Source organism: Leptopilina boulardi, unplaced genomic scaffold (assembly GCF_019393585.1).
Source record: "Leptopilina boulardi isolate dan_hultmark-lab unplaced genomic scaffold, ZJU_Lbou_2.1 LbouV2_248, whole genome shotgun sequence".
NCBI lineage: Eukaryota > Metazoa > Arthropoda > Insecta > Hymenoptera > Figitidae > Leptopilina > Leptopilina boulardi.
The window spans coordinates 1,875,866-1,895,350 of NW_026137805.1; the positions used below are offsets into that span (position 1 = coordinate 1,875,866).

General features: G+C 31.9%; 1 protein-coding gene across 5 annotated transcripts in view; it reads left to right on the plus strand.

The window, feature by feature from the left end:
• LOC127280594 (teneurin-a) overlaps positions 1 to 19,485 on the plus strand; it is a 481,913-nt gene that overhangs the window by 232,949 nt on the left and 229,479 nt on the right. For 4 of the 5 annotated variants that reach the window (XM_051303681.1, XM_051303683.1, XM_051303684.1 and 1 more), the window contains exons 7-8: positions 4,017 to 4,043; positions 6,445 to 6,618. In XM_051303681.1, coding sequence (XP_051159638.1) covers positions 4,017 to 4,043; positions 6,445 to 6,618 — 201 coding nt within the window. The remainder of the gene's footprint in view (positions 1 to 4,016; positions 4,044 to 6,444; positions 6,619 to 19,485) is intronic. The other variant, XM_051303685.1, reaches the window with a different exon arrangement.

Here is a 19,485-nt window from a genome sequence, read left to right on the forward strand (position 1 = left end):
CTTGGGTGAAAATTTACGCAAGAAAGCACTGATGATGTGCTTTATCTTGATTAACATGGAAATTATAAACTTTCGTGTTGGAGAAAAGAAAACAATCATTGTCACATGAAATTCAATTTCACTTTAATTTTCTTCTTTTATTATTAAAAAAGTTTTATTTAAAAAGTTAAAATTTTATTAAATTATTCTTTTGCTTCCTCATGGAGGAAGCTTTGTAGTCCTTTCGTTTATAAACATTTTCAAAGTAGCGGAAACAAATTTTTTTCTATATAGAAACATGTTATATGAGATACTGATCAATTGTCCGGATGTATGTATGTGTCTGTGTGGATCCCTTTTTTGTTTAGACGATAACATTAACAGGTTTTAATGGATTTAGATCAAATTTGGTAGGCTCATTCATCATATTAATATCTCAAATATGACCAAAAGATTTTAAAAAATACCCAAAAAAAAAATTTATCGTCTTATTTCCAAAATATTTATTTAATCGAAAAAATTTTTAAATAGAAAAATTTAAGGTTATATATAATAAAATCGTATTCCTTACGTCAACACAAATTGATTGGTATATATAAAGTATAGTTTCAATTTAAATTTAAAGAATTAATGAAAGTTAAAAAATCAAAAATTCACATTTGGCAATAAAATTTTGTGATTTTTTAAATTGAAGTTTATATATGAAATAACTGTAATCCTTGCATTGAAACAAACCAATATAATTGTAAATAATTATAAATTATATATTATTATTTTTCATTAATTTTCAGAAATTTCAGCTAAAATGTGAATTTTTGATTTTTTAACATCCATTAATTCCTTAACTTTAACTCAAATCTATAGGTTCTCAAATGTTTATATTATTATTATATTATTTTTGTATGTTTTTTCCAATGTTAATGCTTTCTCCACGAGGAAGCAAATTTATTTCCTAATCATAAAGAGGAACCAAAATGTTTATGTAATGAACATCTGAATTTACAACTTGTTGGGTGTATTTTGTGCAAGAAATTGCAATGAAATAGTCTGCCTAAGAAGAATTGATTTTTTTTGTCTATTTTTCTATGACGAAAAGCGCTTAAATGTTAGTAATAGGTGTCTTCCTCTACTCGTATTTGGCTGTCAATTTTTTTCTACACTTTTAGGTGTATTTTGTGCAAGAAATTGCAATAAAATAGTGTGCCTAAGAAAAATTGAATTTTTTTGGGAACTTTTTTGTGATTTTGGATTTTTGTGTCGGATGACTTTTTGGTGGTAATAGGTGTCTTCCTCTACTCGGATTTGGCTGTCAATTTTTTTCTACACTTTTAGGAGTATTTTGTGCTAGAATATGCATTAAAATCGTCTGCCTAAGAAAAATTGAATTTTTTTGGGAACTTTTTTGTGATTTTGGATTTTTGGGTCGGATGACTTTTTGGTGGTAATAGGTGTCTTCCTCTACTCGGATTTAGCTGTCAATTTTTTTCTACACTTTTAGGAGTATTTTGTGCAAGAATATACATTAAAATCGTCTGCCTAAGAAAAATTGAATTTTTTTGGGAACTTTTTTGTGATTTTGGATTTTTGGGTCGGATGACTTTTTGGTGGTAATAGGTGTCTTCCTCTACTCGTATTTGGCTGTCAATTTTTTTCTACACTTTTAGGTGTATTTTGTGCAAGAAATTGCAATAAAATCGTCTGCCTAAGAAAAATTGAATTTTTTTGGGAACTTTTTTGTGATTTTGGATTTTTGGGTCGGATGACTTTTTGGTGGTAATAGGTGTCTTCCTCTACTCGTATTTGGCTGTCAATTTTTTTCTACACTTTTAGGTGTATTTTGTGCTAGAAATTGCAATAAAATAGTGTGCCTAAGAAAAATTGAATTTTTTTGAAAATTTTTTTTTGACGAAAATCGCTTTAATGGTCATAAAATTGGTGTTCCTCTACTCGGATCGGGCTGTCAATTTTTTTCTACACTTTTAGGTGTATTTTGTGCAAGAAATTGCAATAAAATCTTGTGCCTAAGAAAAATTGAATTTTTTTGGGAACTTTTTTGTGATTTTGGATTTTTGGGTCGGATGACTTTTTGGTGGTAATAGGTGTCTTCCTCTACTCGTATTTGGCTGTCAATTTTTTTCTACACTTTTAGGTGTATTTTGTGCAAGAAATTGCAATAAAATAGTGTGCCTAAGAAAAATTGAATTTTTTTGGGAACTTTTTTGTGATTTTGGATTTTTGTGTCGGATGACTTTTTGGTGGTAATAGGTGTCTTCCTCTACTCGGATTTGGCTGTCAATTTTTTTCTACACTTTTAGGAGTATTTTGTGCTAGAATATGCATTAAAATCGTCTGCCTAAGAAAAATTGAATTTTTTTGGGAACTTTTTTGTGATTTTGGATTTTTGGGTCGGATGACTTTTTGGTGGTAATAGGTGTCTTCCTCTACTCGGATTTAGCTGTCAATTTTTTTCTACACTTTTAGGAGTATTTTGTGCAAGAATATACATTAAAATCGTCTGCCTAAGAAAAATTGAATTTTTTTGGGAACTTTTTTGTGATTTTGGATTTTTGGGTCGGATGACTTTTTGGTGGTAATAGGTGTCTTCCTCTACTCGTATTTGGCTGTCAATTTTTTTCTACACTTTTAGGTGTATTTTGTGCTAGAAATTGCAATAAAATAGTGTGCCTAAGAAAAATTGAATTTTTTTGAAAATTTGTTTTTGACGAAAATCGCTTTAATGGTCATAAAATTGGTGTTCCTCTACTCGGATCGGGCTGTCAAATAGTAGCAAAAAAAATTTCAATGTCTTTGAATTAACCATTAAACGACTTTGATCTTGAATGTACAAAACTTGATCTTCAAATGACCTTGAATGTCTTTGACTTAACCTTCAATTGACCTTGAATGTCCTCAACATGACCTGTAAATGACCTTTAATGCCCTGGACATGATCTTGAAATGACTTTAAATGTCTTTAACTTGATCTTCAAAATTTTTGTCCAGAGTAATGTGAATTAATTTTTTAATTGAATTTAGGTTTTTGTTTCGAGTTTTTATTTCTCTCCAGGCTAATGCGAATAATGTTGGATGTTGTTTAGATTAATATTTACTGTTTCAATTAATTCCTAATCAGATTAAACTGATATTAAATTAATATCCAATTTGGTTTTTATTTGATGAATTTAAGACTAGTTTTAGACTAATCGGAATTTATTTTTCGAAATGCATATTATTTTCTTTTATAGAATTTAAAAGATTATAATATATTCAACTATGGTAATAAAATATATATATAATTAAAATTCCTAACGCTACTTTATTACATTTAGATACATACAATATTAACAAACTACAGTGTAAATGTGAATAAAATTTTTCACATGATGTGCAAATTTTTCCGGAATTTAAATTTTTGTTTTAAAAAGTCAAGTTTTGTAGAATCTTTTTTTTTATAAATGTAGAATGACAATGAACTTGCGCGTCGAAATAATAATTCTCAACGGGTTATTTTTATAATGAAACAATTTTTAGTCGCAAACATAGTAACTTGCTAAACATTGCGGAAGAGAGGAAAATTATCATAAAAGCGTGGACTTCATAATTACACAGATGGTATTTTAATTACTTTATACCATGAAAATATAATCCCTTTGTAAATACAATTTTCATTTTACAAAAGTTAAATGATCATTAAAATTTAAATTGATTTCTTTATTATGAAAAAGAAAATAATTTTTAATTAACAATTTTCAATATCATTTTTTTTTTTGAACATATTGATAAAATTAATTATTAAATATTGACATTTAATTTATATTGGAGAATGTGTTATTTTAAAGTATTGTTGAATTTTATAATTATTTATTTATATGAGGGAAAATGAATAATTTTTTACTCGTTATTTTAATAATGGTTAATTTTATTGTTTTTTTTTCTTTTTTTTGGTATATATATATTTTTTTTTTTTGCATCAACTTTATTATATGTATAGCACTGCACTAACAGTTTTCCTCTTTGCACATTCGTTACCTGCACAGGTCTGGTCGTGTCTGCCTATTTCACAGGTATGTACGTGACTTCTGAAAAACATGCGGTCGTAATCAGTAGTGGCAGTGCATTGCTTGTGCCCGTAGTGTTATCGTGAACATTGTCACAGACGATAAAGAGAAATAATGCAGAAGGGTGAAAAGGTTTAGAGCTTGAAAAATTGATACCCTCACTCATTCTCTCTCTCTCTCTCTCTCTCTCTTTATTTCTCTCTTCTCTCTATCGAAAGGGAATTTCACCAAACGATCACAATTCATCTTCTCATGAACTTTTCTAATCTCATTATTGCTATTTATATTGTTTTAACTTTCTTTTAATCCAAATTTTTCATCATCATAAAAAAACTCATTTCAGTTCTTCCGCAAAAAAATTTTTTTTTAAATGTTTTAATTAAATCTTTTTTAAATTCGTAGTAAAGAGTTTCTATTCTTTTTTTTGAAAACGAAATTAATGTCTTTTGAGGTTTTCTAAAAATACCTTTTTTTGCGGGGGGGGGGGGAATATTTTAAAGATCAATTAAATTTTGTCACACTATTGTGTTATTAGAAAAAGAAATTATTTTTTCTTTACAAAAAGTTTTTAAAATTTACTAGATATTATAATTTAATAATTTTGACGGATTAACGGGTATTCTATTAACGAGTATCGAGACCACCAATACCACCGCTACCACACCACGGTTGTGGCAAGTTTCATAGCTTTCTAGGAAAGTGCGATAGACTACTGCTGCTGTGTGTTGTAGTTAACCTTGATTTACAATAATGTGCTTCTGTAACATTAACAACCTCTAATGGTTACACATTGCACTAATTTTACGTATGTATGCATATCCGTATATACATATACAAATATATATATATATATATATATATATATATATATATATATATAACTATATGTATATATTTACGGATACGGAAACGTGACTATGCACAACTGTGGACAACTGGTGTAACCGCACACGTGGCACTATCGGTTTATTGCGTCGGCATCCACGGTTTTGCCTAATTTACTACAACCAATCGAGTCACATTCGACTTAAATTTATGCACACACACTTCCGAATAGTACAAACATATATATATATATATACATTTCTATATATATATATGTATAATCATTCTAACGAAGCGTTGAATTCATTGATCAGAATTGTTCATTATGAACAATGCCACCTTGGTGTATTATTATTATGTCAATAATTTTCATCACTCTCATATATCCTTTGTGTTCATGTTATAATAGTTTCCTAGAAAAAAAATTCATTTTTATTAATCAAGTCTATAACTATTTTTATTGGACTACATTCACTTATATTTTGATTTGGATTTTTTGTCCAAATATTCCATATTTTTCTATTTTCATTATCATCATAATCATGGCATTGCGCTTTGTAGTTTTAATATCAAAAAATTTATATTCTATGAATTATAGATGAATGTTAGAAAAACTAGATTTTTAAAACAATTTCACATTTTATTATTGAAATTAAAAGAAAATATTTTTTTTTAATTAACCAAGTAATTATATCTATAAGTAATTAATTATTAATAACAGATTAATTAAATTTAAAATTTACCGGACAAAGATTAATTTTTATAAAATAATAATTCCCTCCTTATTGTAGCAGATTTCCACTTTACCCTTCGCACAAAAAATAATAATAATAATAATAATAGTAATAATAATAATAGTAATAATAGTAATAATAATATTAATGATAATAATAATATAATAGTTTTAATTATAATCAAGTAAATAGTTTTAAAAAACAGTATAAAAAATTACTAAGAACAAATAATTAAAAACTAAATTTTTCTTAAAAATTTATTTTGAAAATAAAATTTAATAAATTTTGCATTAAATATCTCTATTAGTAAATATAATTTGATTTTATTAATTGGAAGAGATAAATATAAACAAACCCTTCTTACCTGCTCTGCCCTAAATTTTCCAAGCGAACAATTAATGTCAATAAGATTTCTATGATCAGTATTGTCTAAACCTCGTTGTACAACGTATCTATAATTTCTCAAAAAGAAAGTTAGTGACGAATTTTTCAATTTTTTTCTCAATTTATCAAATTGATTGAATTAAATTTTTCAATTTAATTTTATTCCTACCACAAAAGAATTATTTAAAAATATTTTTTTTTTTTGACAAATATTTTTTGTCGCCTCAAAACTTTTATTATTTGATTCGTTACTTATTTTCTCGTTGAGAGAGTATCTCGAGTCGTGAACGCGTAACAGTGTAAAAATCCAAAAGTTTTTCGCGTGTGTGCTTTTACTTTTCTTTTACAAAGCATTCCAGGCAAGTTTTCAAATACAAAAAACAGAAAAAAAACGACGAAAGTTGATGAAAAGGAATGTCTGGCATGATTGTAAAGAATTTTTTTTTTTCTGTTCGTTTTTTCAGACAATGGCCGAGATTCACCACCGGAACCAGCGCCACCAGAAGTACCACCTCGTGGTCCATCTTTGCACGCAACACATACTCTACGTTCTCAACAAAACCGCAATGGCTGCCCTCCAAATGCATCTGGAAATTTCAACCTATCGTCAGAGCAAGTTCCATCTGAAACCTTCTCCGGTGAGTGATTTATAATAAATTTGTTAATATCTATTAAATAAATGTAAAATAGTTGCAAAATAATTATAAGAGGCTTTTTGTTAACAAAGTGACCGAAATCGGTCAATTATTTTTTTGTAGTATTATACCTGACACGAAATTAGAACTCAGGATCATTTGGACCAAGTGTGTTAAAATTTGGTACATTTGTGTATTTTTCTTTGTAGGTTACATAAAATATGTTAATAGGTTTATTACAATTGGTTTTAAAGATATTTTTATCACTAAAAAGTTCTAATTTTTGTTTTGATTCGAAAGTATGGAATGTCTTTTGAGGTTTTCTAATAATACTTTTTTTGAAGGGAACACTGTATAACGAAAGGTATTATTTTAATACCAAATTGTCATTTGGTTTTATTTTAATAACCTAAAATCATTACTACTTTCGTACTTTCTTTTTACAGTAAAAGAAAAGAATGTCTTTTGAGATTTTCTAAAAATACCTTTTTTGCGGGGGAAAAATTTTGAATTTGACCAATTACTCAACAATGTGTTATTTTAAACAGAAATTTTTTTCTCCCCAAATTTTTTTTGCCCATGTTATTAGGAATTGACAAATGAAAATGAATATTTTTCTAAAAATGTAAAATTTTTAAAAATCCTCTAATTCAGAAAAGAATCAAAATCACTAGTAAGTTGACACACGCCATACATATACCCATCCCCAATGAAACAATGCAATTTCCAGGGGGGTTTGAAATTCAATAATGTAGAATTGCTTTTTGACTGGGAGTGTTTAATTTGGCGAACAGTTGCAACGTTATATTGCAACCGGGTATATAACGTACAGGGTGATGCGCAGATGTGCTCAACTTTCCGGGAATGGGAGAATTTCTGTTTTGAAACTAATGGGATCCGAGATCGGGATATTTCGGTTGTGTGTGTGTATGTGTATTTTTTTGCATTAACGCCTCCGTTAATTTATTGTATAAATATACGTCGAGTATATTAGTTTCTATATTTCTACAACCATTAGTATATATAACCATTTTATATATACCTATTATTTATATATATAGTCGAGAGTTTTTGGCAGAAATCATATATAGAAATTGGAAATTCACAGTGGTTGAATAAGGGGGTATGGGGGTAGGTTTAAAGTGGGGAAGGAGGAGGGAGGCATGAAACCGTGCGATGAACGACCTCTCGTTACTCGATTTGCATACTATTGCACATTCGATTTACGTTTTATACTCACCATAAATTCAACAATAACGCTAACCCTCCAATGAGGCGGTTAATTGTCGCTTTGTTAATTTCAATAAGAATTTCATTTACTATATTTTTCCTGCCTGTTAGAAAAAAGGGTACACATACATAATACTTGAAAAGAAAATTATTAATATTTAAATTTATATTTAGGTACTATACCTTATTCTTTATTATAGGATATATATATATATATACAAATGTATATAGACGAATAGGCAAACCTTAAAACTTTTACACATTTTTTTTTATAGTTAATAAAATTTTTTATGGATTTTCTTTGATGGATAGTTCCGAAATAAAATATTGAACTGAAGACCAAAGGTTTACTTGAAAAAAGGTTTTTTTCGAAATTCTATTTAAAAAAACCAATGGTAACTGTTTCTTTAACCAAAACAGAAATATTTCTTTTCTAAGAATTACTATAATTGTACACCAATTCTTTCTTTAATAACTTTAAATAATGATAAAAATTGTTTTTCTTTTTTGGAACAATGAAATTTTTTTCAAAATTATATTTCAATATGTCTTTTGAGGTTTTCGAACAATTTTTTAAATTCACTCTTCTTTATTTATCATAGAAGTTTATAAATTTTTGTCTTCAAATTGGTCTTTTTATAAAGTAACCGTTTTTTTTGGAGGCAAAAATTAGAAGTGAATTTTCTTCTGTTGGCAATGGAAGTAAATTTGTAAAAAAAAGTAGAATATAAGAAAAACAAATGATCCCCTTTTTATTCGAGCAATATTGTAAGCACAGAGGGTCGATTTGGAAGACGGTCCTCGTTATATTAGTGCCAGGGACAGTATACGCATATTTCTCAGCTTCTTCTTTGCCATGTGCGCGGGGAATCGTTCCTTGCAAATTACCTCATACTTTTACACATCCACACATATACTGACGGTCACAGAATTTTACAAAAAAAAAAAAATTCACGACACCCGCGAGAGATTGTCTTTCTGAAAGCGAGTATTATTATTACTATTATTATTATCTAGAGTACTTGAGCTTTTGGTATTTTTTCATATAACTGCAAATTAGAAATGATTACCGTTGTACCCATGGGAACGTATGAACGCGGAACTAGGCACAGTAGCGCACCTATGATTATTCACTCGAACTAAAAGTACCCTAATATTGAGTTTCCTCTTCTTCTTCTTTGGTCTATGGTTTTCGTGTGACAAGCAAAAGACTTGGAAAAAATAAATATATAAAAAAGTAGAACAATAAAAAAAGTGAAATTTTAATTAAATTTTTAGGATAAGGTATTCTTTATTTTTTTAAAATTCTACTTTCAAGTTCATATATATGACAAGCTTGGATTTCCTAACCTCCAAATGAACTAGCAACCAACAATTTGAAATGGCGTAAGAAAATGTTGATTGCCATTGTAAAAGTTACAATTGACTTTTTTTTTTCTTCTTCTTCTTCTTCTTCTTCGTCTTCGACTTATATTATTGTGCACATGGCACGTTCGAAAAGTGACATTCTCGTGTTTTACAGTTGACGTTATAGAGCCTCTCGTAAACGGAAATGATTGCCGGCGTTTTCAACGACGAAAGAAAAGAAAGTGGGAGGGAGAGTATAAGGGAGTATATAGTGAATCCATTAGGTAGACGAACGACGGAAAATAATAGCAAATGAAAAAGAGCTAGAGGCGATCAATTACATTACTGCGAAGCTTTTTCCAGAACCATTAAGGGATTAAGCTTCTCTGATACTGTAAGGCGCCTTACGATCGCGGCGGTTAATCCTGGTTTGGAAATTCGTCCCGTGTCTCTCTTTCTCTGTCTCAATTCACGATTCAGTTAATGATCTTCTATCCCCCTCCCCTTTTTGTTAAATACCCTCTCTTCATAGAGGAACAAGAAATTAGTAAAGAGAAAAAGTTTGTTTTTTTTCCTAAATTAAAACAAAATTTTTTTTTGACAACTGAATTTTACTCCTCGTTATTTCTTATATAATAGTTGTCAGATAAGAAATTACAGATAAAAATTGTGGATGAAAAAGCAATTTAATTAATAATAATAAAGTAAAAATAAATTTCCGTAAATTGAAATAAATGAAGATTTTTCGCAAGAAGAAATTTTATTGCCTGGATTGGTTGAACAGAGAAAGAGAGAGAGAGAGAGTGAATGTGGCGGAATTGGCACAAAGTGAAGTAAAATGCAAGGTGCCAAGGATTTTCATGAGGAAAATGTGCTACGTGGAAGGATAGAAGATCGTAAAATAGATTTGCTGTTTTACGACAATATAGAACGGGTCGGCGATATATATATATATATATATTGTATATATATATAGAGCTATCGCTTAATGACGCCTCGGAACCTTTGGCTTAAGTTTGCACAGTCCTTCTTACTTCCATGGAACTTTATTAAGAGCGCGAGCGCACACACGAGAGAGAAGCACTTTCTAACTGGCACTTGTGAAGATAATTATGAATATGTCTCTAAACCGAACTTACTCCACTATGTTGCTGCTACAACGTGCCTTGTTTAATGCAAGTACTTTGCACTGATTTCCTTCTACACTTTAACGTACAAACAACCGACTTTAATATATTACAACAGATAAATAAAACTAAAGGGAAAATAGAAATTTGTTGAGTATTATTAATATATATTAATGATAATACCAATATTTTTATTTATAAAACAAATATGTCTTTTAAGGTTTTCTATAATATTTTTAATATTTTTAACACTCTTCTTTATTATAAATTATTTTTTTAATTGTCTTTTTATCAAAACACAATTTTTTGAAAAAATTCTTTTTTTTTCGGAAATTGTTAAATGCCTAAAGGTAGGGTAGAATAAAAAAATTGAAAACTAACATATACATACAAGAGCAAGAGAGTGCTCTAATCGAAGATTGAGGGTCGCATGATGCATCCTCTTAAACATCAAGGACGTATCTCTAAAACCGACAAAGCAACAACAGGAACCATTTGGTGTATGTATATACATGGTACATGGAACGTCGAATATACTGTCTAGAAGGGAATATAGCTTGGCGTGCACGCCAGTCTAATAAATAGTAATTAGCGGCCTGGTAATTAATATAGAAGGGGCGACCCAAAGGGTGAGGGAGAAGGAATTGAGGTATGTACAGTGAGAGAGATGCAAATCAAGGAGAAGAAGAGAAGGGAAATACATTGTGGAGAATGAGACGAAAAGTGAACAGCAAGGAAAGAGAGACGGACGGACAGATCGATGGAAGAAGAAATAAGGAAGAAAGGGATAAAAAATGAGAGACAGAAGAAAAACAAAAAAAAAGAGGGGGTGTACAAAGCAACCCCTGTAGTCTTACGAGCAATGAATTCACTCGAATAGGTCGATTACGTTGAGAAAATTTCCATTTTCCGCTTTTGCACGCTTATTCAACGATGATCTACCTTTTACATTAGAAAGTTGCGCGCTGCAAGGGAAACTCTCGTAGAAAAGCATCGAGTAAATATTTACTCGAGCCCACTCTAACTCTTTCCCTCTCTCTCACTCTCTCTTTTACCCCCACAACCCTTATGCCCTAGCCGACTATCCCCCCGCACATGTAAACACAGACCTCGTCCAAGTTCACTCAAGGATGCGAGAGACTCACTTTCTGAAGCGTGTTTCTCTCCTGCTTTCAAATATAACGCGAAAAAACATTCCAAACACGCCCCACCCCACCCCCCTCTTCCCTTTGCCCTTCAAGCAAGTTGTTAGTGTTACAACGACTAAGTTATTCTTTTACAAAATTTTAAATTATTCTCTAAAGTGATTTTTTAATATTTCGTTAGGACGATTGGAATGTTATTTTGTTATTTAACATCCAATCACTTTATTTTTAGTTTAGATAACCTGATTTTTACTTTGATTTCAACTTCACTACATTTTCACTACATTTTCATTACACTTTATTTTTACTTTCACTTCACCTTCACTACACTTTCAATACACTTTCACTACACATTCTCTTCATTTTCACTTTATTTTTTCTTCACTGTCACTTTACTATGAATTTAAAACTGAAAGATAGTGAAATTAAAGTCATAATGAAGTGAAAGTGAAAGTGAAGTGAAAGTGAACTGAAGGTGAAGTGAAAGTGACGTGGAAGTGAAAGCGACGTGAAAGTGAAGTGAAAATAAACTGAAGTTACAGAATATAAATATTACGTAATCGATCCCCATCACAAAATAATATTAATAAAAAATCTTTTTCATACTAAAAAAACAACATTCTACGAAACAGTGCAGGCAATTTCATAAAATAACTGTACAAGACTACAAAAACAAATATTTACCACAAACAATAGAAAAATATAATAATATTGAACCTTTCAATATCAATATACCAGATTTCGTAAATATGGGTCACGGAAAAATGCAAACCAAGTATTAAGATTGAAATTTAAATAAAAAAAAAAAAACTATTGTATTCTACAAATAGAAAAAAAGAGAAAAAAAAACGATTGGAAAAGTTATATTTAGCAGAAGTAACTGATCGTTGAGTCAATATCGAAGGCTTGGTAAAAGTAGTTGAGCAAACCAAAGTCTGTGTGTTTGAAAATTGGATTTACTAGAAAAGCAATTTATGAGTGGAAAGTATTTCATTGGTAGAGAGAAAGAGATAGAGCTTTTAGTTTGTTTTTTTTTCTTTTTATTTTTTAAATAAAGAAATATATATATATATTGAATTTTGTTAAATTTTTTGAATGCTAAAAACTATGATTTTAAAAAGGGAAATAAAAATTTCTCTCTCTCTCTCTCTTTCTTTCTCTTGTAATTGCTGTTTTCCGTTGGATTGAAAAATAAAAATGATGAATAGTAATGGAAATGAAAAATAAGCGAGTTTCCGTATAAATATAGTTACCGCACAACGAAATAAGTGATAACAGAAAGAGAATGATATTATCTCACACACATAAATAAAAAAAAAAGAGAACTTGTATCATTTATATTGAAGTCCATATTTTATCGTCAATTTATCCAATTTGCAATTAATTGACAGTAATTAATATACATGGAGGCTTTTAATTCTGCCACTAGTTCCCATTTTCACCCCTTAATGATTTGACTCGAGATATCTCGCTGTACCTTAGGGTTACACAATCAAAATCAAATTAAAAGCCAAGATTTATTTTATCCAAATTAAGTTTTCGATTCTTTTTTCGAAAATAAATTTTTATTTTCAACTTAATTGGTTTTTTTTTATTAATTGCCCTTTTGGGAAATAGTAGTCAATAAATGATTTCGAGACAATTTTCATTTAGTACTTTTTTTACGGTAGATAAAATTTTCGTTTGAATTAATAAGAAAAAAAAGAATCAAAATTTATTTTCTACAAAAAAAGAAATGAATGGCAAAAGAAAGAGAATTTGCGATAATTAGGCAAAAATTTCTTTTTAATTTGTGAAAAGGGGAAAAAAAGTGCTTTGAGCGGTACAAATCTTGGGAAAAAGGCAATATGTCCTAAGGGACTTTTGACTCTACTATGTTACCTCCCTTATTTTGCGACACAACGACCCTGAGGGAGAGCTTTTCCTAGAAGATACTGTTGGGTGAAAAGGGCATTAATGTAATGGAGTGTATCGCGCGTCGACGTTACTGAAAGGAAAGTTAATAAATTTGCAAAGAGAAAAAAAGAAGGAAAAGAGAGTAGAGATTTTCGGTGGAAATTGGTCAATATCCCTTGGTTCCCTTCTTTTTTTTTATTTGATGCATCACTAATTCAAACAATAGCCTCCTTATTGCTAGCATTTCCTACCCTAAGTGCTGACTAATCTGAAGAAAAAGAAAATGTTGAGATATTTTTTTCGCTGCATTTGAAAATGATTCTTAGTCTTAGAAAAGGCTCCATACATAAATGGACTTTCAAAATACTTTCACTTTATTTTACTCTCACTTCACTTTCAATACACTTGAAAAATGAAGCAAAAGTGTAGTGAAATTATTTTCTCATATTAAAAATTAGAAGATAATAAAATATTTATTGTTATTCATTAAAATATATCCCAGTGTATGCAGTACAAGAATATTGACATAGAAAAGAGAAAAAGAGAAAAAGAGAGAGAGAGAGAGAGAGAGAGAGGGAGAGAAAGAAAGAGAGATAGGAAGTGATAGGTGGTGCACGATTTTCCGACTCGCGTGATGCCTCGACTTCTATAAATCTGTCGTGGTCTGTTTCCGCACTTCCCCCCTATTCCCCTACAGTTGTCCCCTATTGTACTCCCTGCCCTTTACCTCCCACCTCTCTCTCGCGCCTACCATCGTCATTCCACCCCCGGCATGTCCCGAGAGTTTCGCATTGTGGTACCAATGCAGCATATAACTCAAACTGTCTCTGCAAAGGACCCGGGACCCAGGGTTTAGATTTAGCGTGAGATCTTATCATCGAGACAACAATAGCACCGGCAACTGAAACACTTATCGTTTGCTGCTTACCCCGCGCTGCTATAGACTCAATACCATGGAATTTATAAACATTCGTATATAGAAAGCGGTAGACGTCGTCGGGCAACCTTGTGCCAGGTCACGCCAACGCTATTCACTCGATTCTTACTCTACCTTTCTCACCCTCTTATTCACTAATTACCGAAAATACGTCTAAAAAGCCTAGCAGAAATCGTCTCCATTCTGACGTGTGATGTACGTCTTTCGTACCTTAACTCGCGTGCAATTTGACTTCCAATTAAAAACCCCACTCATTACTAAACTAACTTTGATGACAGATTCGAAACTCAGAAAAGATGTGAATAATAATCAAATCGACAAAACAAAAACTTATTTTGCGAGATAATCGTTTACGAATACCACCAAAGTGATAAGAAAAAAGTCTCGAACAAAAAATGTATGGCGCACTTTTCAAAAGGTCCAGCGGATGCTGAGCTGCACTCAAAAACATTTTGGAAAAATTTTCGAAAAAGTAAATTTACGAGATTAGCGCACGGAATACCAACAAAAAAATAGTCAAAAAAATTGGAACAGAAAATGTATGGCACACTTTTTGATTGGTCCAGCGGATGCTAAGCTACACTCAAAACGATTTTGGAAAAATTTTCGAAAAAATAAATTTGCTAGATAATCGCTCCAGAATACCACCAATAAAATAGGGAAAAAGTTTCGAACAAAAAATGTATGGCACACTTTTCGATTGGTCCAGCGGAAGCTGAGCTGCACTTAAAAACATTTTGGAAAAATTATTGAAAAAATAAATTTACGAGATTATCGCTCCGGAATATCACCAAAAAAATAGTCAAAAAGTTCCGAACAAAAAATGTATGGCGCACTTTTCGATTGGTAAAGCGGATGCTGAGTTACACTCAAAAACATCTTGGAAAAATTTTCGAAAAAATAAATTTGCTAGATAATCCCTCCGGAATACCACCAATAAAATAGGGAAAAAGTTTCGAACAAAAAATGTATGGCGCACTTTTTGATTGGTCCAGTGGATGCTGAGCTACACTACAAAACAAATTCGGAAAAAATTACAAAAAATTAAATTATCGAGATAATCGTTCGGGAATACCGCCGAAGTCTTTAGCAAAAAGTAGCGAACAAAAAATGTATGGCGCACTTTTTGATTGGTCCAGCGGATGCTGAGCTAACCTAGAAAACAAATTCGGAAAAATATTCGAAAAATTAAATTCGCGAGATAAACGTTCGGGAATACCGCCAAAGTCTTTAGCAAAAAGTAGCGAACAAAAAATGTATGGCGCACTTTTTGATTGGTCCAGCGGATGCTGAGCTAACATGGAAAACAAATTCGGAAAAATATTCGAAAAATTAAATTCGCGAGATAAACGTTCGGGAATACCGCCAAAGTCTTTAGCAAAAAGTAGCGAACAAAAAATGTATGGCGCACTTTTTGATTGGTCCAGCGGATGCTGAGCTAACATGGAAAACAAATTCGGAAAAATATTCGAAAAATTAAATTCGCGAGATAAACGTTCGGGAATACCGCCAAAGTCTTTAGCAAAAAGTAGCGAACAAAAAATGTATGGCGCACTTTTTGATTGGTCCAGCGGATGCTGAGCTACACTACAAAACAAATTCGGAAAAAATTACAAAAAATTAAATTATCGAGATAATCGTTCAGAAATACCGCCGAAGTCTTTAGCAAAAAGTATCGAACAAAAAATGTATGGCGCACTTTTTGATTGGTCCAGCGGATGCTGAGCTAACATAGAAAACAAATTCGGAAAAAATTACAAAAAATTAAATTATCGAGATAATCGTTCGGGAATACCGCCATAGTGATTAGAAGAAAGTTCTGAACAAAAAATGTATGGCGCACTTTTTGATTGGTCCAGCGGATGCTGAGCTAACCTAGAAAACAAATTCGGAAAAATATTCGAAAAATTAAATTCGCGAGATAAACGTTCGGGAATACCGCCAAAGTCTTTAGCAAAAAGTAGCGAACAAAAAATGTATGGCGCACTTTTTGATTGGTCCAGCGGATGCTGAGCTAACATAGAAAACAAATTCGGAAAAATATTCGAAAAATTAAATTCGCGAGATAAACGTTCGGGAATACCGCCAAAGTCTTTAGCAAAAAGTAGCGAACAAAAAATGTATGGCGCACTTTTTGATTGGTCCAGCGGATGCTGAGCTAACATGGAAAACAAATTCGGAAAAATATTCGAAAAATTAAATTCGCGAGATAAACGTTCGGGAATACCGCCAAAGTCTTTAGCAAAAAGTAGCGAACAAAAAATGTATGGCGCACTTTTTGATTGGTCCAGCGGATGCTGAGCTAACATGGAAAACAAATTCGGAAAAATATTCGAAAAATTAAATTCGCGAGATAAACGTTCGGGAATACCGCCAAAGTCTTTAGCAAAAAGTAGCGAACAAAAAATGTATGGCGCACTTTTTGATTGGTCCAGCGGATGCTGAGCTACACTACAAAACAAATTCGGAAAAAATTACAAAAAATTAAATTATCGAGATAATCGTTCGGGAATACCGCCATAGTGATTAGAAGAAAGTTCTGAACAAAAAATGTATGGCGCACTTTTTTATTGGTCCAGCGGATGCTGAGCTAACCTAGAAAACAAATTCGGAAAAATATTCGAAAAATTAAATTCGCGAGATAAACGTTCGGGAATACCGCCAAAGTCTTTAGCAAAAAGTAGCGAACAAAAAATGTATGGCGCACTTTTTGATTGGTCCAGCGGATGCTGAGCTAACCTAGAAAACAAATTCGGAAAAATATTCGAAAAATTAAATTCGCGAGATAATCGTTCGGGAATACCGCCATAGTGATTAGAAGAAAGTTCTGAACAAAAAATGTATGGCGCCCTTTTTGATTGGTCCAGCGGATGCTGAGCTAACCTAGAAAACAAATTCGGAAAAATATTCGAAAAATTAAATTCGCGAGATAAACGTTCGGGAATACCGCCAAAGTCTTTAGCAAAAAGTAGCGAACAAAAAATGTATGGCGCACTTTTTGATTGGTCCAGCGGATGCTGAGCTAACCTAGAAAACAAATTCGGAAAAATATTCGAAAAATTAAATTCGCGAGATAAACGTTCGGGAATACCGCCAAAGTCTTTAGCAAAAAGTAGCGAACAAAAAATGTATGGCGCACTTTTTGATTGGTCCAGCGGATGCTGAGCTAACATGGAAAACAAATTCGGAAAAATATTCGAAAAATTAAATTCGCGAGATAATCGTTCAGAAATACCGCCGAAGTCTTTAGCAAAAAGTATCGAACAAAAAATGTATGGCGCACTTTTTGATTGGTCCAGCGGATGCTGAGCTAACATAGAAAACAAATTCGGAAAAAATTACAAAAAATTAAATTATCGAGATAATCGTTCGGGAATACCGCCATAGTGATTAGAAGAAAGTTCTGAACAAAAAATGTATGGCGCACTTTTTGATTGGTCCAGCGGATGCTGAGCTAACCTAGAAAACAAATTCGGAAAAATATTCGAAAAATTAAATTCGCGAGATAAACGTTCGGGAATACCGCCAAAGTCTTTAGCAAAAAGTAGCGAACAAAAAATGTATGGCGCACTTTTTGATTGGTCCAGCGGATGCTGAGCTAACATAGAAAACAAATTCGGAAAAATATTCGAAAAATTAAATTCGCGAGATAAACGTTCGGGAATACCGCCAAAGTCTTTAGCAAAAAGTAGCGAACAAAAAATGTATGGCGCACTTTTTGATTGGTCCAGCGGATGCTGAGCTAACATGGAAAACAAATTCGGAAAAATATTCGAAAAATTAAATTCGCGAGATAAACGTTCGGGAATACCGCCAAAGTCTTTAGCAAAAAGTAGCGAACAAAAAATGTATGGCGCACTTTTTGATTGGTCCAGCGGATGCTGAGCTACACTACAAAACAAATTCTGAAAAAATTACAAAAAATTAAATTATCGAGATAATCGTTCAGAAATACCGCCGAAGTCTTTAGCAAAAAGTATCGAACAAAAAATGTATGGCGCACTTTTTGATTGGTCCAGCGGATGCTGAGCTAACATAGAAAACAAATTCGGAAAAAATTACAAAAAATTAAATTATCGAGATAATCGTTCGGGAATACCGCCATAGTGATAAGAAGAAAGTTCTGAACAAAAAATGTATGGCGCACTTTTTTATTGGTCCAGCGGATGCTGAGCTAACCTAGAAAACAAATTCGGAAAAATATTCGAAAAATTAAATTCGCGAGATAAACGTTCGGGAATACCGCCAAAGTCTTTAGCAAAAAGTAGCGAACAAAAAATGTATGGCGCACTTTTTGATTGGTCCAGCGGATGCTGAGCTAACCTAGAAAACAAATTCGGAAAAATATTCGAAAAATTAAATTCGCGAGATAATCGTTCGGGAATACCGCCATAGTGATTAGAAGAAAGTTCTGAACAAAAAATGTATGGCGCACTTTTTGATTGGTCCAGCGGATGATGAGCTAACCTAAAAAACAAATTCGGAAAAATATTCGAAAAATTAAATTCGCGAGATAAACGTTCGGGAATACCGCCAAAGTCTTTAGCAAAAAGTAGCGAACAAAAAATGTATGGCGCACTTTTTGATTGGTCCAGCGGATGCTGAGCTAACATGGAAAACAAATTCGGAAAAATATTCGAAAAATTAAATTCGCGAGATAAACGTTCGGGAATACCGCCAAAGTCTTTAGCAAAAAGTAGCGAACAAAAAATGTATGGCGCACTTTTTGATTGGTCCAGCGGATGCTGAGCTACACTACAAAACAAATTCGGAAAAAATTACAAAAAATTAAATTATCGAGATAATCGTTCGGGAATACCGCCATAGTGATTAGAAGAAAGTTCTGAACAAAAAATGTATGGCGCACTTTTTGATTGGTCCAGCGGATGCTGAGCTAACCTAGAAAACAAATTCGGAAAAATATTCGAAAAATTAAATTCGCGAGATAATCGTTCGGGAATACCGCCAAATTCTTTAGCAAAAAGTAGCGAACAAAAAATGTATGGCGCACTTTTTGATTGGTCCAGCGGATGCTGAGCTACACTACAAAACAAATTCTGAAAAAATTACAAAAAATTAAATTATCGAGTTAATCGTTCGGGAATACCGCCATAATGATTAGAAGAAAGTTCTGAACAAAAAATGTATGGCGCACTTTTTGATTGGTCCAGCGGATGCTGAGCTAACC